The 20046-nt window shown below is 40.4% G+C and overlaps 1 protein-coding gene across 2 annotated transcripts in view; it reads right to left on the bottom strand.

Annotated features, from left to right (window-relative positions):
• Positions 1-20046, bottom strand: part of FAT3 (FAT atypical cadherin 3) — a 436391-nt gene that overhangs the window by 130427 nt on the left and 285918 nt on the right. For both annotated transcript variants that reach the window (XM_077805390.1, XM_077805398.1), the window contains exons 5-6: positions 16405-16615; positions 6483-6622 (exon numbers count right to left, since the gene is read on the bottom strand). In XM_077805390.1, coding sequence (XP_077661516.1) covers positions 6483-6622; positions 16405-16615 — 351 coding nt within the window. The remainder of the gene's footprint in view (positions 1-6482; positions 6623-16404; positions 16616-20046) is intronic.

Here is a 20046-nt window from a genome sequence, read left to right as displayed (position 1 = left end):
TGATCATGAAGAGTTACAAAGGAATCTCACAAAACTGACTAGGCAACAAAATGGCAGATGAAATTCAGTGTTGATAAGTGCAAAATGCTCATTGGAAAAAATAATCCCAAGTATATATACAAAATGGGGGAGTCTAAATTAGCTGTTACCACTAAGAAAGAGATCTTGGAATCATCATGGATAGTTCTCTGAAAACATCTGCTCAAAGTCCAGTGGCAGTCAAAAAAACTAACAGAATGTTGGGAACCATTAGAAAAAGGATATATAGTAAAACAGAAAATAGCATAATGCCACTCTAGAAATCCATGGTATGTCCACAACTTGAATATTGTGTTCAGTTCTGGTGCCTTATTTCAAAAACAATATAGGAGAATTGGAAAAGATACAGAGAAGGGGCATGGAACAGCTTCTATATGAGGCAAGACTAAAAAGAGTGGGACTGTTCAGCTTAGAAAAGAAATGACTAAGGGGGGTATGACAGAGGTCTACAGAACCATGAATGGTGGGAAGAAAGGGAAGAAGGAAGTGTTATTTACCACTTCACATAACACAAGAAGCAGGGGTCATCCAGTGAAATAAGCAGGTTTAAAACAAACAAAAGGAAGTAGTTCTTCACACAGTGTGCAGTCAACCCGTGGAACTCGTTGCTGGAGGATGTTGTGAAGGCCAAAACTATAACTGAGTTCAAAACAAAATTAGATAATTTCATGGAGGACAAGTCCACCAGTGGCTATTAGCCAAGATGGTTAGGGATGCAACCCCATCCTCTAGATATCACTAAACATCTGACTACCAGAAGCTGGGACTAGGCAACAGCTTGATAATTGTCCTAGTCTGTTCTTTCCCTCTGAAATCTGGCACTGGCTACTGTCAGATGACAGGATGCTGGGCGAGAGGGACCATGGGTCTGACCCAGCATGGCCATTCTTATGTTCTAATGTTCTCATGTAATAACACGACTCCAAGGGCTGGGGCATTAAGAAAATCCATCAAATAAAATTGCAAGAGCTGGTAGCACTGAAGCTGACAGAAATAAATCATTCCCCACTCCTCTGTACCTTTCCAGGTGTTTTAGAAGAGTGAACAGCTGGTTAGTGAAAGGGGAAGCAAGAAGGCAGAGCACCCAGTTTCTTTGCTTCTCCAGCAGCTGGGCTGAAAGGTTCTTGTGAAATTGACAAGACACTTCCAGGTGGGCAGCTGGGAAACTGAACATTTCTGTTTTAGTTCTCCTAAAATGATCTTTTTCTTGAAATCCCTTTTTGCAAAAAAATTTGACATTTTGTCCTGGTTTGTGATAATTTTTTTTTAAATGCCAAATTTTTCATGGGAAGGGATTTCTACTTTCGGGCCAGCTCTATTCCTGACCTCATTTCATCAGGGCTGGTCAATACTGAGAAGGGAGTGGGGGAAAGGGTACCATTAAATTGATTCTGTGCCAGCAGAAGCCCCTCTTTGTTCAATTGAGGGCAATATACTCTCCATCATCAAGATTAAATCTTATGGCCTACGGCAAAAGCAGAGTCCTAGGGTCATGGCTTCATGGTTTCATTCAAGTGTGGGGACAGCAGATGTCCCCCAAGGACTAGTGAGCAGACGATACCTGCAAGAATCACATTTCTCATGAACTCAGAGGTGGTGTACAACTTCAGACTTTTATAAATTATCACATTGCCTTCAGAAATGATGAATTAAGTGGAGAAAAAACAAAACCCGTCCCTGTCTTGTTCCTCGCTTAGCCTTCCTAGAAGTTAATCAATCTAATAGGTACCTTCATACTCACACTCCAATAATATATCAAGTAAATCAATATTCCTCCCTCACAACTACCGCTGCCATTTTGCTCGGATCATAGCCGGAGTGCATTAAAATAGATCTTTACTGGCATAAAACGTGGTGGTTGCAGCCTGGATGAAGGGGCAATGTGGTAAGTGGGAACAGTACATTAACACGAATAGTGTCTCACTCACGAATTTGCATGGATCTCTGTAACTTGACATCGTCCACTCCCCCACCAAAAATCCTTTAATTTATGTGGAAACCTTTAAGGCCTTCTTGGGTTTCTTAAATTCTTTCTTTTACCTCCATCAAAACATATCTATAACACAAAACGTGTGAATTTTAAATCATAATGGTTTTGTTTCTCTTACTACACTATAACATACAGCGTGTAGGGTCATGGGGTGAAGGAAGTCATAATAGTTTATCAGAATTTAATAAATATGCAGCACTACTACTGAAGAAACTGAAGCTGTTATGCGGTCTTCAGCACTGATCATATTACTGAAACAAAAATCTTTGGTATTTTTACAATGTCTTTTACCACTTCTGACTGTGTAATGCACCAAATGACAGAAAGAGATAAAGGAAGAACAAGTGCTGTTGAATAAAAGGGAATATGGTTCCATTAAGCATGATGAAGATCAGCTGTTTTGTAGTAAACCACTGCGTGTTGGGGGAGGGGGGTGAGTGGGAGGGCTTCTTTTATTAGTTTTTTTAAATGAAGCAAAGGGATTTATAGATGCATTTCCCCCCGCACTTCTTCCAGAAAATATTTTTGCAAGTAACATTAAAACTAGGGCTGTCGATTAATCACAATTAACTCACAAAAATTAATAGTGATTAAAAAAATTAATCGCAATTAATTGCAGTTTTATTCGCACTGTTAAATAATAGAATACCAATTGAAATTTATTAAATATTTAGGATGTTTTTCTACATTTTCAAATACATGGATTTCAATTATAAGTGTACAGTACTCACTTTATATTATTCTCATTACAAATATTTGCATTGTAAAAATGATAAACAATAGAAATAATATTTTTCAATTCACCTCATACAAGTACCATAGTGCAATCTCTTTATCGTGAAAGCACAACTTACAAATGTAGATTTTTTTTGTTACATAAATGCACTCAGAAGCAAAACAATGCAAAACTTTCGAGCCTACAAGTCCACTCAGTCCTACTTATTGTTCAGCCAAACGCTAAGAGAAACAAGTTTGTTTACATTTATGGGAGATAATTTACAATGTCAGCTGAAAGGGAGAACAGAAGGTTTGCATGGCACTTTTGTAGTCAGCATTGCAAGGTATTTATGTGCCAGATATGCTAAACATTTGTATGCCTCTTCATGCTTTGGCCACCATTCCAGAGGATATGCTTCCATGCTGATGACGCTGTTCAAAAAATATTGTGTTCATTAAATTTGTGACTGAACTCCTTGAGGAAGGATTGTATGTCTCCTGCACTGAGTTTTACCCACATTCTGCCATATATTTAATGTTATAGCAGTCTTGGGTGATGATCCAGCATGTTGTTCATTTTAAGAACACTTTCACTGCAGATTTGACAAAACGCAAAGAAGGTACCAATGTGAGATTTCTAAAGATAGCTACCGCATTTGACCCAAGGTTTAAGAATCTGAAGTGCCTTCCAAAATCTGATCAGGATGGGGTGTGGAGTATGCTTTCAGAAGTTTTAAAAGAGCAAGACTCCTGTGTGAAAACTACAGAACCTGAACCACCAAAAAAGAAAGTCAACCTTCTGCTGGTGGCATCTGACTCAGATGATGAAAATGAACATGCGTTGGTCTGCACTTCTTTGGATCGTTATTGAGCAGAAGCCATCATCAGCATGGACACATGTCCTCTGGAATGGTGGTTGAAGCATGAAAGGACATCTGAATCTTTAACACATCTGGTACATAAATATCTTGCAACACTGGCTACAACAGTGCCGTATGAACACCAGTTCTCACTTTCTGGTGACATTGTAAATAAGAAGCAGGCAGAATTATCTCCTGCAAATGTAAACAAACTTATTTGCCTGAACGATTGGCTGAACAAGAAGTAGGACTGAGTGGACTTGTAGGCACTAAAGTTTTCCATTGTTTTATTTTTGAGTGCAGTTATTTTTTGTACATAATTCTACACATGTATGTTCAACTTTCATGATAAAGAGATTGCAATACAGTACTTGTATTAAGCTAATTGAAAAACACTATTTCTTTTATTATTACAGTGCAAAAATTTATAATAAAAATAAATATTAAGTGAGCACTGTACACTTTGTATTCTGCATTGTAATTGAAATCAATGTATTTGAAAATGTGGGAAACATCCAAAAATATCTATATAAATAGTATTCTATTAGTGTTTAACAGCGTGATTAATTGCACAATTAATCGTGATTATTTTTTTATTTGTGAGATTAATCACAATTTTTTAATCGCTTGACAGCCCTAATTAAAACCCAGGTGGTTCTTTGCCTACAGTGCAATGTCCTGGGACTCAGAATAAGACTTCTGAGAACTCTCAGAAGATTATATTAATATTATATATGAGATATTTTTGACTTAGCACATGGGCTTTATTTTGTTAAATAAACAAAGGTGAGTAACATTGTTCAGCTCTTTTTATCACTTTTAAGTTTGAAAATTCAAACTTTTGAATATGAGACAAATACCTCACGTGAATTTATATAAGAGAATTATAGAATGTGAATATATGGAACACTATTCAGTATTTCCTGTATTATAAATTCTCATCTCTAACATTATTTTACACTCTATAAAAGAAAACAATCTCTATAATTTTAATTCCTATTTCTACATATGAAAACATAACTTCCAGAAAAAAACTAGTTAATGAGTTGATTATATATCACACAGGAAATGATAGTTATTGCTATATCTTATATAGCCTGTTACTATAGTATCTGTTACTATAGTATCACAATGTTTAATGTACTTATCCTCACAAGACACTGGTGATTTAGGGAAGTTCTACTATCCCTGATTTACAGATGGAAAACCGAGGCACAGAGGAGATAATTGATTTGCCCAAGGTCACACAGGAAGCTTATGGCAGAGCAAGGACTTGAGCCAAGCCAACCCACAACCTACTATTTATTATTATTTTTCATTAGTAGTATTACTGTAGTACCTAGGGGTCCCAGACCAGGACCATGTTATACTAGGCACTGTACAAACATAAGAACAAGAAGACAGTCCTTGCCCCAAGAAGCTTACCAAGACCAGTGCTCTAACCACTGGGCCATACTTCCTCTGTATTAAACCATGGGTTTAGGTGGACACCCACTATGAAGCACAATTTTCACTGTGGGCAACTGTTTTGGTTTTGTTTCTTGGTGCTTTCTTTTAGTTATTTATCAAGCATTTTAATAACATACTATTCGATATCTAAATCAAATCACAGAGGCTGCGTAAATGATTGCATTGGGTATGTAACATGACATGTCTGACCCACAGAGATTATGGTTTATATTTAGGATTGGGATAAAGAACTAGCCAATATATGTACAAAATTCATTTTGCTAGCTACAAGCTTGTATTAAATGCTTCTGTTTAACTGTCACTGAAGACTCTGAGATAAATCAAAAAGTACAAACTGGAAGTACTGTAAATGGCGAAGGTTAAACAGCTCATAATTCTTGAAGGTTTGAGACTTTGATCATCTTTTCAAATAAGGGCGGAGAGCTCCCAAACTACATATGAGTCATCCAAGCAAAACCAGACATTTCTGATAACGGTAAGATAAAAAAGCAAAAAATAAATCTGCCATGACATCTTTTTGCATTATAAAGAAGCAAATAACATTACAAACCTAATTTTTTTCATTTCCTCTGCAGGTCACCTTTAATCTGGGAGGCCCTGTACATTCCAATGATGTATATTTCATCCAAACACTATAAGATGCATGCTTCATGCACACTTCACTCTCATGCTGAGTTAGGAGTCAAGACACTAACTAGTCCATACCTCTCAACTGTACCTCACTTTGAGGGACATGCCTCCTTTTAGTCCCAAAGTGGTCTATGCTCCAAATAAATTCATCCCCTTACTTGTATTGTTGGAAATTACTGACATCAGAAATAAAGAAATGTAGAATTGAGATTAGACAGTCATTGACAGGAAAGGAATCCCAAAGCACAAGTTTTCTGCCTGAATAATTTGTGCCTTCCCCTCATTTTGGGTCTTTGCTACACATTATGTTCCACATTTAGGCATGGGTAGGTTGAGAGGTATGAACTGCATTTAGAAAAAAAAGAAAAAGAAACAGAAAATAATCCGCAGTATTCTACAGTAATATCCACAAAAATTGCAGAATCACTAAGATGTAAGATGAAGTCCTCTGGACCATTGTTGTATAATACAAATCTGTGCTGTCAACATCTGTGCCTAGCTCCCATCTGATATGGAAACTCTCAGTCCTGGGACAGAATCTTGGTTCAACATGAACATGAAGACCAGAAGAAGAAATGCCACTATTCTAAGTGTTAAACATTCAAATCTCTTCAAAGCAAGTGGAAACATGCTTCAAAATATTTACCAAATGCCAAATTATTTAACTTGGCTCCCATAGGATGTTCTTTTAATTTGGATGGCACAGTTATTCTATAATATTGCACAAATTCCACAAACAAATGAAAAACTTGCGCACAAAGAATGCGATATTGTACCTGAGTGGTTGCAACATTTGTTCCATCGGTGACCTCCACAGTCATGTTATATATTGACCTCTGCTCTGCATCCAAGGGCTTTGCAATGACAATAGTGCCCACACCCTTCTCAGCGTCGAAAGAACTATCGAAATTCCCTCCTAATCATCCACAAAAACACAATTCAATTAGCTATCTCTGGAAACTTTCCATAGAAAATGTATCTGGGGTAGGTGTATCTGTTTATTGACAACCATGTTTAGGGCCTTCTTTACGCATAACCCAGTGAATTTTAGTGAAACTTTTTGTTCTAAAATAATTTATATTTCAAAGCACAGTTTTGTACACTGTAAAACAGATGTTATAAAAATGCCCTGAAAACAAAAGCTTTGACAATATATTTAAGTGAAGCATTATTAACTGAGTTTATAAAAAGATTTTAGGGGTTATAAACCCACAAGAGATGTGCCCTTGTAATTCCTGTAATGAACAAGCATAAGTTTTGGTTTAAGAAATTCATTTTAAGGGTTCAGTTCTGCAGATTTTAAGTCAATGGGTGCAAGGACTAGACTGGTCTTTTAAAATGAGTACGGCTTATTACATATTTGGAAAAAAATGCAAATAGAGAAATGTAATGCTAATTTCAAGGACATGTAAATATTTGTCAGCAGAGGTCAAATAATTTGTCTCTCTCAGAAATAATTAAACAGAGTTGACAGGGAAGACACCAAAAAAAAAAAAAAAAAAAAACCTCCGAAATCAAGATAAACCTCTAAAACTTCTCTCTGCATTTTACATCAGAATTGTTCCAAATACACAATTGTCCTGCCAAACCAAATTACCTACAGCAGCGCAAAAAAGATTCCAGCAGCTCATAAAGTAGGGGAAAAAAATCAACAAAAGAATAAGGGAAAGCCATAAACAACCAAAGATTAAAGGGTTACCAAGAATATTCTACCACAGCTATAGTTCATAAGTTAGAACTGCTCATTGTGCAAAAAGTAGGATTGCATTAACTGCTGCTATGCTTCCCTCCCCACCCCGGTTGATCAGATGTCCCGATTTTATAGGGTCAGTCCCAATATTTGGGGCTTTATCTTATATAGGTGCCTATTACCCACCCCCCCTCGCCCCCCCAGTTTGCCTTCTGGTCACCCTACTCAGCTGTAAAGAGGAGTTTATTATAATTCCCACTCTGAGATTTTCTGGAGCATGAGGAGGAGGAATAAGACTAGACGGGGAGAGAACTCTTGCGCTATTTTAATTAAATATTAGTATCATTCCAGGAGCTATATTTTCTAAGGGCCTGACCCTGTGAGTGCCTTTGATTTCCATTTACTTCAGGGGGTGTTTAAAATGTTTCAGGACGTGCTTAGTTTCTCTAGGGATCAGGTCTGTAGTTGAGAGATTTCATTCCATTGCTTTTGGTTTTGCCCAGTAATTTTACTGAATGGCTGCTTTGTTATGGTGAAACCTTAACCGTTTTTTGGGGGTTTGGGGGCTACCTTTACTCCTTGCTCTCACACCCTGATACACAAACTATACCAAAAAGAATAGGGAGGGAAGCAGGCAGGGCCTCACCCTGACCTGCAACAGCTAGATGCACAGTGTGGAAGTTTGCGGCACCATCCGAAGCTATCGGGCAGTCACTGAACTCCCTCTGCACACTGGGAGATCCAGAGGAACCTGTCTCCTGCACTGCCCCACCAGTGAACTGAGCCTATCAAGCACAATGTGGCCCGCCACTAAAACACTGCAATTTGATCTGCTGTGATTTACAAAGAAGGGAAGCCCCCTTTCTGCATAACCAAACACTTACTGTTCCCAGTGGTTATATATACTTAACACTTTTTAATTGCTAGTGAAAGCATAATTGTCCTTGACATTTAATTAAAGTTATGGAGATACCAACTTATTTGAAAACTATAATATCATATGTTTGGAGGTATTTTTAAGTTAACCTAAAAAAGAGAGAGGTCATCTCCCAATTAATGTTTTTAATTGATTTACTTGGGAAATACTGCATGAAAAAAAAAAATCAACTCCGGGAAAAAAAATCATTTGAAGAAGCGAGTTTGCAGATGGTTGCAAGGAAACCTGGGCTGAAACGAAGCTAGCCTTGGGACAGTCTGCTCTTTTCAAAGGGAATGTTTCACACTAATAACCGTGAGAAATGAAATGAAAGTCTTTAATACAAAATGCTTAATAACTATCTTAATGAGCAATCAAAAATCATATGTTATCAGCACACACTTCCAAAGAAACTCTGCCTTTAAAACTTCCAAAAAGTTAAAACTGAGAGATTAGCAAATACAAGTTTTTAAATGTCCTTTCCTTGCTTACCAAGTATAGTGTTTAGGATGAGGACAATGCAGATTGTTCAACACTGTGCCACAAATAACACCCATCTGTCATTGCTCTATGAGTCACAGACAACTTTGACTAACTCCATAATCTCGTCCTAAAATTAATAAACTTAATTCAATTGGATTAATAGTATAGGCTCTCATATAGCCTTCCAAAATTATATTCATGATATATTTCTCTCCCTCTCTCTCTTTCTCCTGTTCCTCCCACCAACCAGCAGGGGCTGGGCTGTGTTTATTTTTCATGGTTCAGTTTTGTATTAAATAGCATTACTGAGGAAAAGCTAGGTCAAAGAACTGGATCTGCATTTTCGGGTGAGGTTTGCTATCAGCCCAATCTCTATGGGGATTGAGGGCCATATTTATGGGTAGTTTGTATTTCGCATCAGCTGTGGACAACAGAGAATTTGTCACTTGATTATTTCATTTAGGGGAATGACCTATCACTCAGTCTGAGATATTTGGATTGTGCCTCTCTTCTAGCATACACACCAGAGGCAAGTCAAACTCATGTCTCAGAATTGCAGGGTTTAGCCGCACTGCAAACAATCCCTCACCAGGTGAGTGTTTCCAAAAGCGTATTGAAATGCTGACACCTTACTAGTAAATTAGCTATAAATTCTTAATTGTAACAGTGTGTACAAATGTATTCACTACATACATGGACTCCAAGAAGGCAATGATAGAAGCACCCAAAGGAATTTCCTCAAGTGGGACAGAATGGGGAACAGGTGTTTCCCAGAAACAAAATCATAACAAGGTTTTGCTTCTGGAACCTGCCTTTCCCCAGTCCGAGACTTCAGAGATGTAGAAAGCAATGCAGAAACAATACTAGGAAAGGACAGATAAAGTAAGACAGAAAGAAAAAGAATTCTTGCCTTCACTACAAATTAGTGGAATTAAATTATTTTGTGACCAGTGCTTGGACCTACTTTCTTCCAAAGGATGCTTCCATGGGATGGCTACGGAGGTGGCAGCTTTACAGATTTCCTTTGTGGTGGCTCCTCATGTTCTTGCTATGGAACGTACTTAAAGGGCTCCAATCCCCTCTGCAAGTATTTTATTTGCAGCTGTGTAAACTTCAGCGATGCAGTTTCATACATAGCTACAGAATATTTAGAAGCTTTCAAGAAGAGGAATTTAGGATGAGAGGAGACAAGCAAGGATGACATCTGCCTCAACTGTGCAATTCTATTAAGGTAAACCACTGAGGGTGGGGGAAAAGCACTCTGCTATGGTCCTGGAACAGCCGGTTTCCTGTGCCTGATCTTTCTACCTTGGCAATGGTAACAGAATGTTTTGCAACCTCTTGCATAAACCAAGAAGGTGGAAGATCTCCATGAACTCAAGGGTCAACCTAATACCCTAGAGGAGTATCCCAGTTTATTTAGGTTTGGCCCTGGTATAAAAGATCCTGCCTACTGAGAGGACAAAGCAGACACCTATGCAACAGGCCTATGAGATCTTAGCAGCACGGGCTTCTTTGCCAACTTGGAATGAGGAAAATGATGGCTGCTTCCTCTTTTGTCTTTTGAGTCACTCTTCCTAGTATAGTACGGAGCAGGAGGAGGTGAATGGAAGCTGAATTGGGACACCTGTGAGCCAGAGCTTCCGTTCCCTTGGTGAAGATGAGATTCAGCTGCATCTCTTGACTGCTGTAAATAGAGCCGGGGGAAGGTATGCTATTTGGTATCAACTGGAATGCTTCTTGGCTTAGGGGCTATTCCCAGTTACATATCTGCTGATGGCTTAGCACAGAGGTGGGCCAACTACGGCCCGCGGGACTGTCCTACCTGGCCCTTGAGCTCCCGGCCGGGGAAGCTAGCCGCCAGCCCTTTCCCTGCCATCCCCCCTCCCCCGCAGCCTCAGCTCGCCGTGCCGCCAGCACTCTGGGCGGCGGGGCTGCGAGCTCCTGCTGGGCAGTGCAGCGGCATGGCTGGCTCCGGCTGGGTGGCGTGGCTGCCAGTCCTGCTGCTCTGAGCAGCATGGTAAGGGGGCGGGGAGTGGTCAGGGGACTGGGAACAGGGGGGGTTGGATAGGTGTGGGAGTCCCGGGGGGCCTGTCACGGAGCGGGGGTGTGGCTAGGGGTCGGGGAAGTCAGAGGACAGGGAACGGGGGGGGTTAGATAGGGAGTGGGGTCCCGGGGGGCAGTCAGGGGACAAGGAGCAGGGGGGGTTGGATGGGTCAGGAGATCTGATGGGGGGCAGTCAGGGGACAGGAAGTGGGAGGGGGCAGGGGCCAGGCTGTTTGGGGAGGCACAGCCTTCCCTACCCGGCCCTCCAACCCAAATGTGGCCCCCAGGCAAAAAAGTTTGCCCACCCCTGGCTTAGCCAGTCCGCTCTTGCATTCTATATCTTCTTCATGTGCATCAACTGGAAAGAAGCTAGAGAACCTTCTGCCCACCAAAGAACCTGCCTCATTCTGGCTGTTAGAACTCAAAGCTACTGGTGTCCTCTTGCTGATTTCTATATCATCTTATCTGACTGAATCAGGAAATGGCCCCTTTCTCAGGTGGCCCCTGAAGTGGAGGAGGGTCAGTCTGACGATTTTTATCTCTAGGAAGTTGGTGTTCTAGAGAGTTTGACTTTGTCCCTGATCACTTCGTGCTGTGGTTCCCCAAGCATGCTCCTTCATGGTGAGGAGCTGGCATCCACGGTCAGAAAGTAGGGATTTCGACTCTGATGGAAGAATCCTACTATCACATAGGCTTTTCATTTCAACCACAGGCCTGCCACAGATGCAGACTGGGGAAACTGCTAAACTGGAGGTGCGATTTTTGTGTAGTCTTGCATGTGGGGTGACCAAGAAGACATAGGAGCTGCATGTAAATCTGGATGGGTGAAACTCAGACACTTCTTGGAGATTAGCACCTGCACCTTGCTGAATGAGACTTTCCTGTATCTAGAAGACTGGGCACCTTCCTTGTACCTGTTTTGAAACCTAACTATGTGATCACCTGTGAGGGAATCAGGGATTTTTTTTAGCTGATCAGAGACCCATGTTCCTGAATCATGGAGAGGATCTTTTGGGTTGCTGTCTTCTTGTCATGGTGCTCTTAAAACAGTAACAGCTCAGAACAGGCACATGTGACTTTCTAGACAGAATTAGCCTGGCTAATATTATCATCAAAATCTTCGTGAACACCCTTGCTGCAAAGGACAGGCTGAACGGAAGGGTTTTATAATGCTAGAGGCAATTTCCAAGGGTGAACCTGAGAAACTGCCAATTGCAGGGCCTGATGGATACGTATACTGTAGCACTTGTGAGGAAATATGATATGCTTTTTATCTTTTCTTTTGCATTTTCTTCGGTTTCCACTCTGGATTTTTTACTTTATCTTTAGAGGGAGAAATATAGAAAGTAGAAGGTGTAAGAGCCATGCGTCCCTGCTTTGCTGAGAAGTAATTTAAAATTAAAACAGGCGTGTATTCCTGTAAGAGACCGTATCTTCCTCTGGGAAGGAGGGGAAAGCATGCCAGACTTCTGTGAAAATGACTCTATTACCCACTGATGTGTATGGAAGGACACTCTAGAGCTTTTCCCCTTTGAAGAGGACTGGACAACGATAGTGGGGTTGGAGATACTCCTGAGAAATCCCTGATTGCAGAGGGTGGTGTTTGTTGTCAAGTCCCAGACATGATACTCGACAATACTGAGTTTAGTGAGGTATCTACAGGCTGAAGTGGGGGTGGATTTCTCAGCCCTTTCTCCTGATGCCCTCGGGCAGTGTGTGCCTGGTTCAGTTGCTGGGCAGGTCTCCTCACAGATGGAGCAACTCTGGGTGTACATGGAGCAACTCTGGGTGAGCAGGGTCTCATACAGCCTGCTCTGTCATGATGTGGAGGGCAAGAGAAAAGGAGTCAGGTGAGTGCTTCTAATTCAGGGAGCAGAGCCCCAAAAGAATATTTGTCCCAAGGCGTGGGGAGGGGGGAATCTTGCTTAGTCCTGCCCCAAAGTGAGTTATAAAACCTAGGATGCTAATAGAAAAACATGGGACAGCTGAACCACTGCCCTGTATGCAGTACTGGAGGCACAATGATGGAAAGGCAATGGACAGATTCCAGGGTCCCAAGAAAGAGTCTAAACTGCCTCTGGCATTTGCAGAAAGAAAGGTACAGCCCAAATTACTCAGACTCAGGGAGAGGTCAGGATCAGAAATTTAGCTTTCTAGTTCTGGTGGATCTAAAATAAATCTATATGCTGACAAAACAGGTACCAAGTACTCTGAATTCAACTGCAGCATTCAGTTAAAACATGGTGTATTTTAGAAATATTAGTAACACAACATGCAAAGCAAGACTTCATATGTAGCACATCATCTTAGAAAGAGAAGGACACTGCAGAGATATTTTGAATTTCAGCGAAATAACTGTTAGTAGCACATCCAAGGCTGTGATTCTCCTGAAAAGCTGAGTATGGGGCAGAAAATAAGGTGTAGGGGGAAAAAAACCCCAAGAAATATAGTACACAGTTCTCATAGCAGATGATTCAAAAGAGGCTGGGGAATCATGTTTTTGGCACTCAATGAAAATTGGTGCAATGTAGTTTGCATAGGAAAAAGTTTACATTATTATTAGCCAGGGATCCTGAAATTACTGGAATTTAAGCACAACGGGGTAGGAAAGTCCTGCTCTAGTTTTAAAAGTTGCCTGTCCTTTTAAAGGCCTACATCAGGAGTAGGAGGAAGGGATGGAGAGAGACCTAATGGGAAAGTGTCAGAGGGGTTTTGTGCAACATGCTACTCAAGCAACAATCGGCACCGTGCAGCTCAGCTAATGCAGCGAAAGTAGCACACTAATTATCGTACCACTCCCACGACCAGTGCAAAGGGGTGAAAGAGACAGAGACAGAGAGAGGGCTCAGATTACATGGGAACAAAAATAACTTCAACTGTTTTGGAGCTTCTATTCCATTGAAAATGAGTTTCTTATCAAACAGTGATTAAATATAACAAAAACTGAGAAAATGGGCTCTTTTGTTCAGGGCCTTCACAAAGAAGTGCTGTGGGCTCTGTGTGACCTGACAGATAAATTCAATACATGCTGAAAACAGAAACTGGGTTTGACTTTTCAACCATTATTGATTAGAAGGGCCCAAATAGAAGGCAGCCTCCTATGTGAGGAGGTGAACTCCAAATTAAACAAACAGGCAAGTAGATATCAGAAAAAAATAATGAAGGGAAACGATTACACTGGGAGATTCTGGTCCTTATTTATTTTATGAAGCCAATAAACTTAAAGGTTGAACTCGAAACTCTGGGTTAAATCAGGCACTTGCATAAGCATGCAGGGCTCCCATTGACTTTACTGTGGGATGTTCATGGAGATGCAAGTGCAAAATTCAGATCAGGGCAAGGTTGCTGCCATCTTCTAGCGTGGCTCACAAACAGCTGTCTGGAGCCATCAGTCCCTCCCAGCTTCCCGTACGGTAACTGACACTGATTAGAAGCAGCTAAATTAATCTAAACATAAATACTAGACTGTAAGCTCTTTGTGGCAGGGACCATATTTTTGTTCTTTGTTTGCACAGCACCAAGCACACTGGGGTCCTGGTTCATGCCTGCTGCTACCAGGCACTACTGCAGTAGAAATACTACGTCTAATAAAGTAGATGGCCACAGGCGCAGACGAGGGAATTGACCCTGCAATGTACTGAGAGGTGCCAAGTGCCCAGAATACCTATTAAAGTCAATGGAAATTAGGCGCTCAACACCTCTTGGTACTGGCTAACATCAAACTCTAGAGCCTTTATGGACAATGTTAGTTGGTTTTTGTTTTTTTTGTTTTTTTGTTTTTTTTTTTGGGGGGGGATAAACTAAAACCTATTTTAAAAAGTATTTAAGCTATTCTAGCTGTAAGTACTGTATTAAATTACCAACTACGGGCTCTAATTACCATGCATGCTCTTCATCAGCCATCTCTTTGGGGGGGCAAACATGTTGAGCATCATTACTAGGAGGTGCTGGAACAGGAATAATTACAATGATGCGTAAGAATGTAGTTGGAAAGCAGCAGCCTTCTCTCAGACTTAAAGTTGAGAGCATTATAATGAGAGTGGTGGGATTCACTGAGCAAAAGACAAAACAGGATGAAGGGCAGAGAAGTCCAACAAGAAGTTCGAGTTCAAAAAGTGACAAAGTCAATGTGGGGGGGAGGGGGGCCTCCCATGGGAGGATAGTTAGGGTCAGCAAGAGGAAAGGAATGTAAAGGTGATGCTAATATAAACTGCTCAGACTGTGCTAAAACTATCGAAGAATGCAAGGGAATAAATTAGGAGACGTGTTTTGCTCTTCTCAAAGGGCTAACGGAAACCCAAGAGCGCGACAGCATTGGGTTTAGTTTTAATGATGTTTGGCATCTCAGAAACCCAGCTACAGATACAAGAGGAAACACAACAGTTTTCCTTCCTGATCTGCACAAATTAAGGACAGAAAGGTTACAGAGCTGTTAAGTGAGTTGCCCAAAGCCACACAAATAAATCAATGGCAGAGCTGGGAACAGACCTCAGGAATGCTGACTCTTAGTTCCCTGTTCCAGCTGCTAAGCAATACTCCTTCTTCCCTCTTTTTCTGATATCCACAGACCTACTGCATTTGCCTTTGCATTTAAAATACCACCACTGTCATGCCCTCTCCTGCCTTTTACCAACCATGCTTGCTCTCCTTTTCCCCACCTTTATAAGCAAAGTTATGGAAGGCAAATTAGGCAATTTTGTGCTTGAAATCTCACATCTAAACTGATTTCACTTTGTCAGCTTGCATTCAAGTGGATCATTTTGGTGGCTCCACTTGCAACCCACATGCTGATGCTGCTCATGCCTAATTTTTTTTTTCATTTCCCATTTTAAACGGACAGCATTGAACTGTAAAACCTTTGAATTTTTTTTGGTTAAATCGTGAAAATCTGTGAATAAAGGGCTAATAATTGGATATGATAAAATCTGTCATAGAAAAGAATGTATCCTGTCCATCCTGTCACAGGCACTTATGAAAGGTGTCATATAATTTGCTTCAAAGAACTTATAAAAAAAGAAAAGAAAAAAAAAGGCAGCTTGGATAGTTGTACTTTAGCAAATGTGTTTGCACTAAGGGTACCTTCTGTTGAACAGTTCTGCCCACAAGCTGTCTGTAGAATATAGAACATCTCTCGAGCATGCTTGCCACCTTGAAGCAGGGCAGTCGGAAGCAGAAAAAAAAGAACAGAATGCAGAAAAAAAGGTGAAGAAAAGAGAGAAATGAGGGACAGCAAGTCTAAGTACCATAAATACATTTAGAAATGAGATTAGCAAAGTATGACAATAGAATTTAAATGACAGACAACATCAAGATTGCAGTAAATAACATACTATGAAAAAAAAAAACAATCCAGCCATACAGCGCTTTCTTTTCAGCTTAGCTAAGGAGTCATAACAAAAGCATGAGTATTATTATTATTATATTATTAAATTAGGCATTTTCATTTCAGCATGTCACATTTTTAATTTGGGTAATAATTCACTGTTAGTTTTCTCACTCTCAAAACCACACATCCTGAGATGTTTTTCTTGATACCTATTCACAGCACTGAGTTCAAACTTACCGACTACATCAAACCACAAAGGTATGTTAGCGGGTTGCACAGAGACCACTCCCACAATTTCCGTCACTTTATCGCTTTCCATGACAGTGAAGTTGTAGAAGGGCTCATCAAAAGTGAGTGATACAGGTGAGGGTACGGGTTTCTTAATCCACTCAATATGGAGGCGTGCAGTTGAAGACTTCTGGGGTCGTCCATTGTCCACTGCTTTTATCTGTTACGCATAGAGAGAACACATACGGTGCCTTAACATGCTGCTCTGTCAATGCATCTTGAGTATACTCCTGCCACCAGAGTAAAGTTGGGTTTATTTCTGTGGAAATTTTCAACAAAAATGAAAATTCATTTTTTGTCAAAATTTTTCATGTAAAAGTTTGATCTTTCAGTGAAAATCAAAATGTTCTGATTTGGAAATGCCGCTGGCCTCATGGGAGTTGTATTCTGAGGACCTCATGCTCCCTTTTGGTCCAGGCTCCCTGGCTGGACTACAACCCCCAGCATGCACCACAGTTATTCCTCCTGGTGAGGGAGGTGGTTGCATCAGGAGAGCCCTGATCATGGTGAGTCATGGGGAACATAGCCCAGCCAGGGAGGACAATGGGGACATGAGGAAACTGAACTACTACCCTTCATGAGGAACTGACACAAGATATCTGGCTCAAAATATTTCAGTTTTCAGCCTAAATATGTAAGTTTTCCATAGTGTCATAGGGTTACGGTCTGAAGGGACCTCCTGTGTATCTAAGGCCAATAAATTTCACCCAAAATCAAAAATGTCTACAGATACTTTTCACTTGGTAAAATCTCTTTTAGTTGAAAACTCAATTTTGCACTATTTTTTTTTAACTAAGTAACTAACTTAGTTGCATCCGACGAAGTGGGTATTCACCCACGAAAGCTCACGCTCCAATATGTCTGTTAGTCTATAAGGTGCCAGAGGACTCTTTGCCGCTTTAACTAACTAAAGTGACATGCCCAATACCTGAGATACAATTTAAGTCTAAAGGGATTGTTACTGCTTCTTGGTCTTCTCTGCAGTTCTGAGACAGCGAGGAGAACTTGATAAAATAAAATTATGTCAGGGGTTTGAAGCAATCCTTGCTATGCGGAAGTGATACAAACCACTACAACTGGCACTGTCAAATAACACCATCAATATTGTAGGGATGCGTGAACTCACAAAACAAATATTGAATACAGAGGGCTTTCAGCATGGTAGATGCTGAGGATGACTTCAATATCCTATATAGGCTTTTTTCACCCATAGCTTAACTCCATAGATTTTACAACTGCCGCAGTTTTTGTGAGATACTGGGCATAAATATTTTGTCATTCAAACAGGGGAAAATAGCAAGATGGCATTCACACTAGTGAGATGTAGAGGTCTATATCTGCTTGCCATGCCAGTACTAAAAAGATCTGCTACAAGCAACAGACAAGTAAGAATCTCAGCTTTCTAACAGTACATGTCAGACGTTTCTAGTCAAATAATTCACATTTTTAACCTGGTTTCAGAGTAACAGCCGTGTTAGTCTGTATTCGCAAAAAGAAAAGGAGTACTTGTGGCACCTTAGAGACTAACCAATTTATTTGAGCATAAGCTTTCGTGAGCTACAGCTCACTTCATAACTTGTTATTGGTGCCTGTGTCTACCAGTGCTTTATTGATACTGGTCCAGAATTGGACTAGTGTTATTTTCATTATCTTCTCTAGAAGCCTTTTCTAAAATGTAATAGGCTTTCGCTGTCAGGAAATTTGACCTGCGTTCTATTCCTGGCTTTGACACTAAGCTACTGGGTGAGCTTTGGGAAGTCACTTCACAACTGTATGCCTCATTTTCCACATTTGTAAAATGGAGATAATGATATTTACCTTTGCACGTTGAGACCTGCTGATGAGAAGCATTATATAAGAGGTAAGTATTATTATTAATAATCTTCCCAAAATTTCCCTTAATTTCACCCCATTACTCCTATTTCCAGTCTAAATAATTTCTATATCTTATGTTCACACTGTTGTTATTATTTTCATCATTATTTGTATTACCAGAGTCCTACTCGGAGATTCCAACTGAGACAGCAGACCTACTTTGGCAGGTACCGTACAAACACAAATATGATCCATGACATGACACATATGTGGACCAATGGCCTTTTTTGCTATCGCACTTGGACTGCAAAACTATTAACTTTTCAGTATGCTATATCCTTCAGTCTCTTACAGTACTATGTTTTGGATTATTTCAACCCATTTTCCAAATTGATTACTTTCTTCCTGTGTTTCAGTTTCTCTAGATCTATTTATGTTGCTTCTCTGCCCTCAGTGTTCACAATTCCTCCCGAATTAGTATTAATTCTTCTTATTATTTATGTTATACTATCAATGTGCATGGTGCATGATAAGCGTGATCCTTGCCTGGAATAGTTTACAATCTAGGGGCTTGTCTATACCAAGAGTTAGTGCGTGGCAAGCTGGGGTGTAAATCTACAGCACTCTAGCCTGCTATGTGCTAACTGGCTGCATGGACCCTCTGGCCATGTGCTAAAAGTTCCATAGTTCACTTTGATCTACCGCTGTTTCAGCATGCAGTAGGTCAAAACATACTGCAGAACTTTTAGTGAGAGGCAGCAGGGTTCACATGGTGACTTACTGTGCAGCATCCTATAGGGCTAGCCCATTGATTTACAGTGCAGCTTACAGCACAGTAACTGTCCAGATAGACAAGCCCTATGTGTACAAAAAGACGTGGGATGACAAACATCTGGGTAAGAGAAGGGAAGATGGGGGTTACAAATACCATTTCATGTGGGTGTGTTGGTCAGTTATGTAAACATCCGGAGAGTCTGGCTAGTTTTTCTTTATTTTAGTGTGTTTTCGAGTTACACACTATAGGAGATATTTATAAATATATATCACTATACCATGAACTAATGTGATTAACACACTTTTAAAAAGGCTGGAAGTATTTGCCTGAAACACCTTATCCTGTTAGCCAATGTTGATCTTGCTGGGAAATAGATAAAGGGGGTCTGGTGAACTGTAACAGGTGGTTTGCTGGGAAATAGATTAAGGTGGTCTGGTGAACTATAGCAGATGGTTTGTTACTCTACTTGGATTTAAGAGGGATGGACTCTTTAGAGAGAGAGGAACAAGGCTGTATCCTGAGCAGTCCTGGGGTAGATTCCAAGTTGGAACTCGGCCTGGGGAGAAGACTTGAGCTGAACTTTACGTTACAGTATTTTATTAATAAAGCCAACTGCCAGGAAGTGAGAGACCTGGCTCACAGTGTGAGATCCAAAAGGCAACTGGTCAGAGTACTGTTTACGCTGACACCTAGATCCCTGATGAAGATGTGAAATAAGACGGGATGAAACATCCATCGATGTGGCACACTACTAGACACCTACGCCCACTCAATACTTTGCTGTTATCATTAGACTTTGTTTAAGTGCCTACCACCAATCGTTTTCAATCACACAAGAATGTTTCAATACATATGGATTTCTGGAGTTCATATGCCCCTAAATTTGATTCTATCAAAAAATACCACACATCTCTTGTCTCTCTCAGGCCTGGTCTGCACACAGTTTTTGTGTCCCATAACTATTTTGGTTAAGGCAGTGATTTTTTTTTTTTTTTACTGAA

Source organism: Eretmochelys imbricata, chromosome 1 (assembly GCF_965152235.1).
Source record: "Eretmochelys imbricata isolate rEreImb1 chromosome 1, rEreImb1.hap1, whole genome shotgun sequence".
Taxonomy (NCBI): domain Eukaryota; kingdom Metazoa; phylum Chordata; order Testudines; family Cheloniidae; genus Eretmochelys; species Eretmochelys imbricata.
This window is presented reverse-complemented; position numbering and strand designations above follow the sequence as displayed.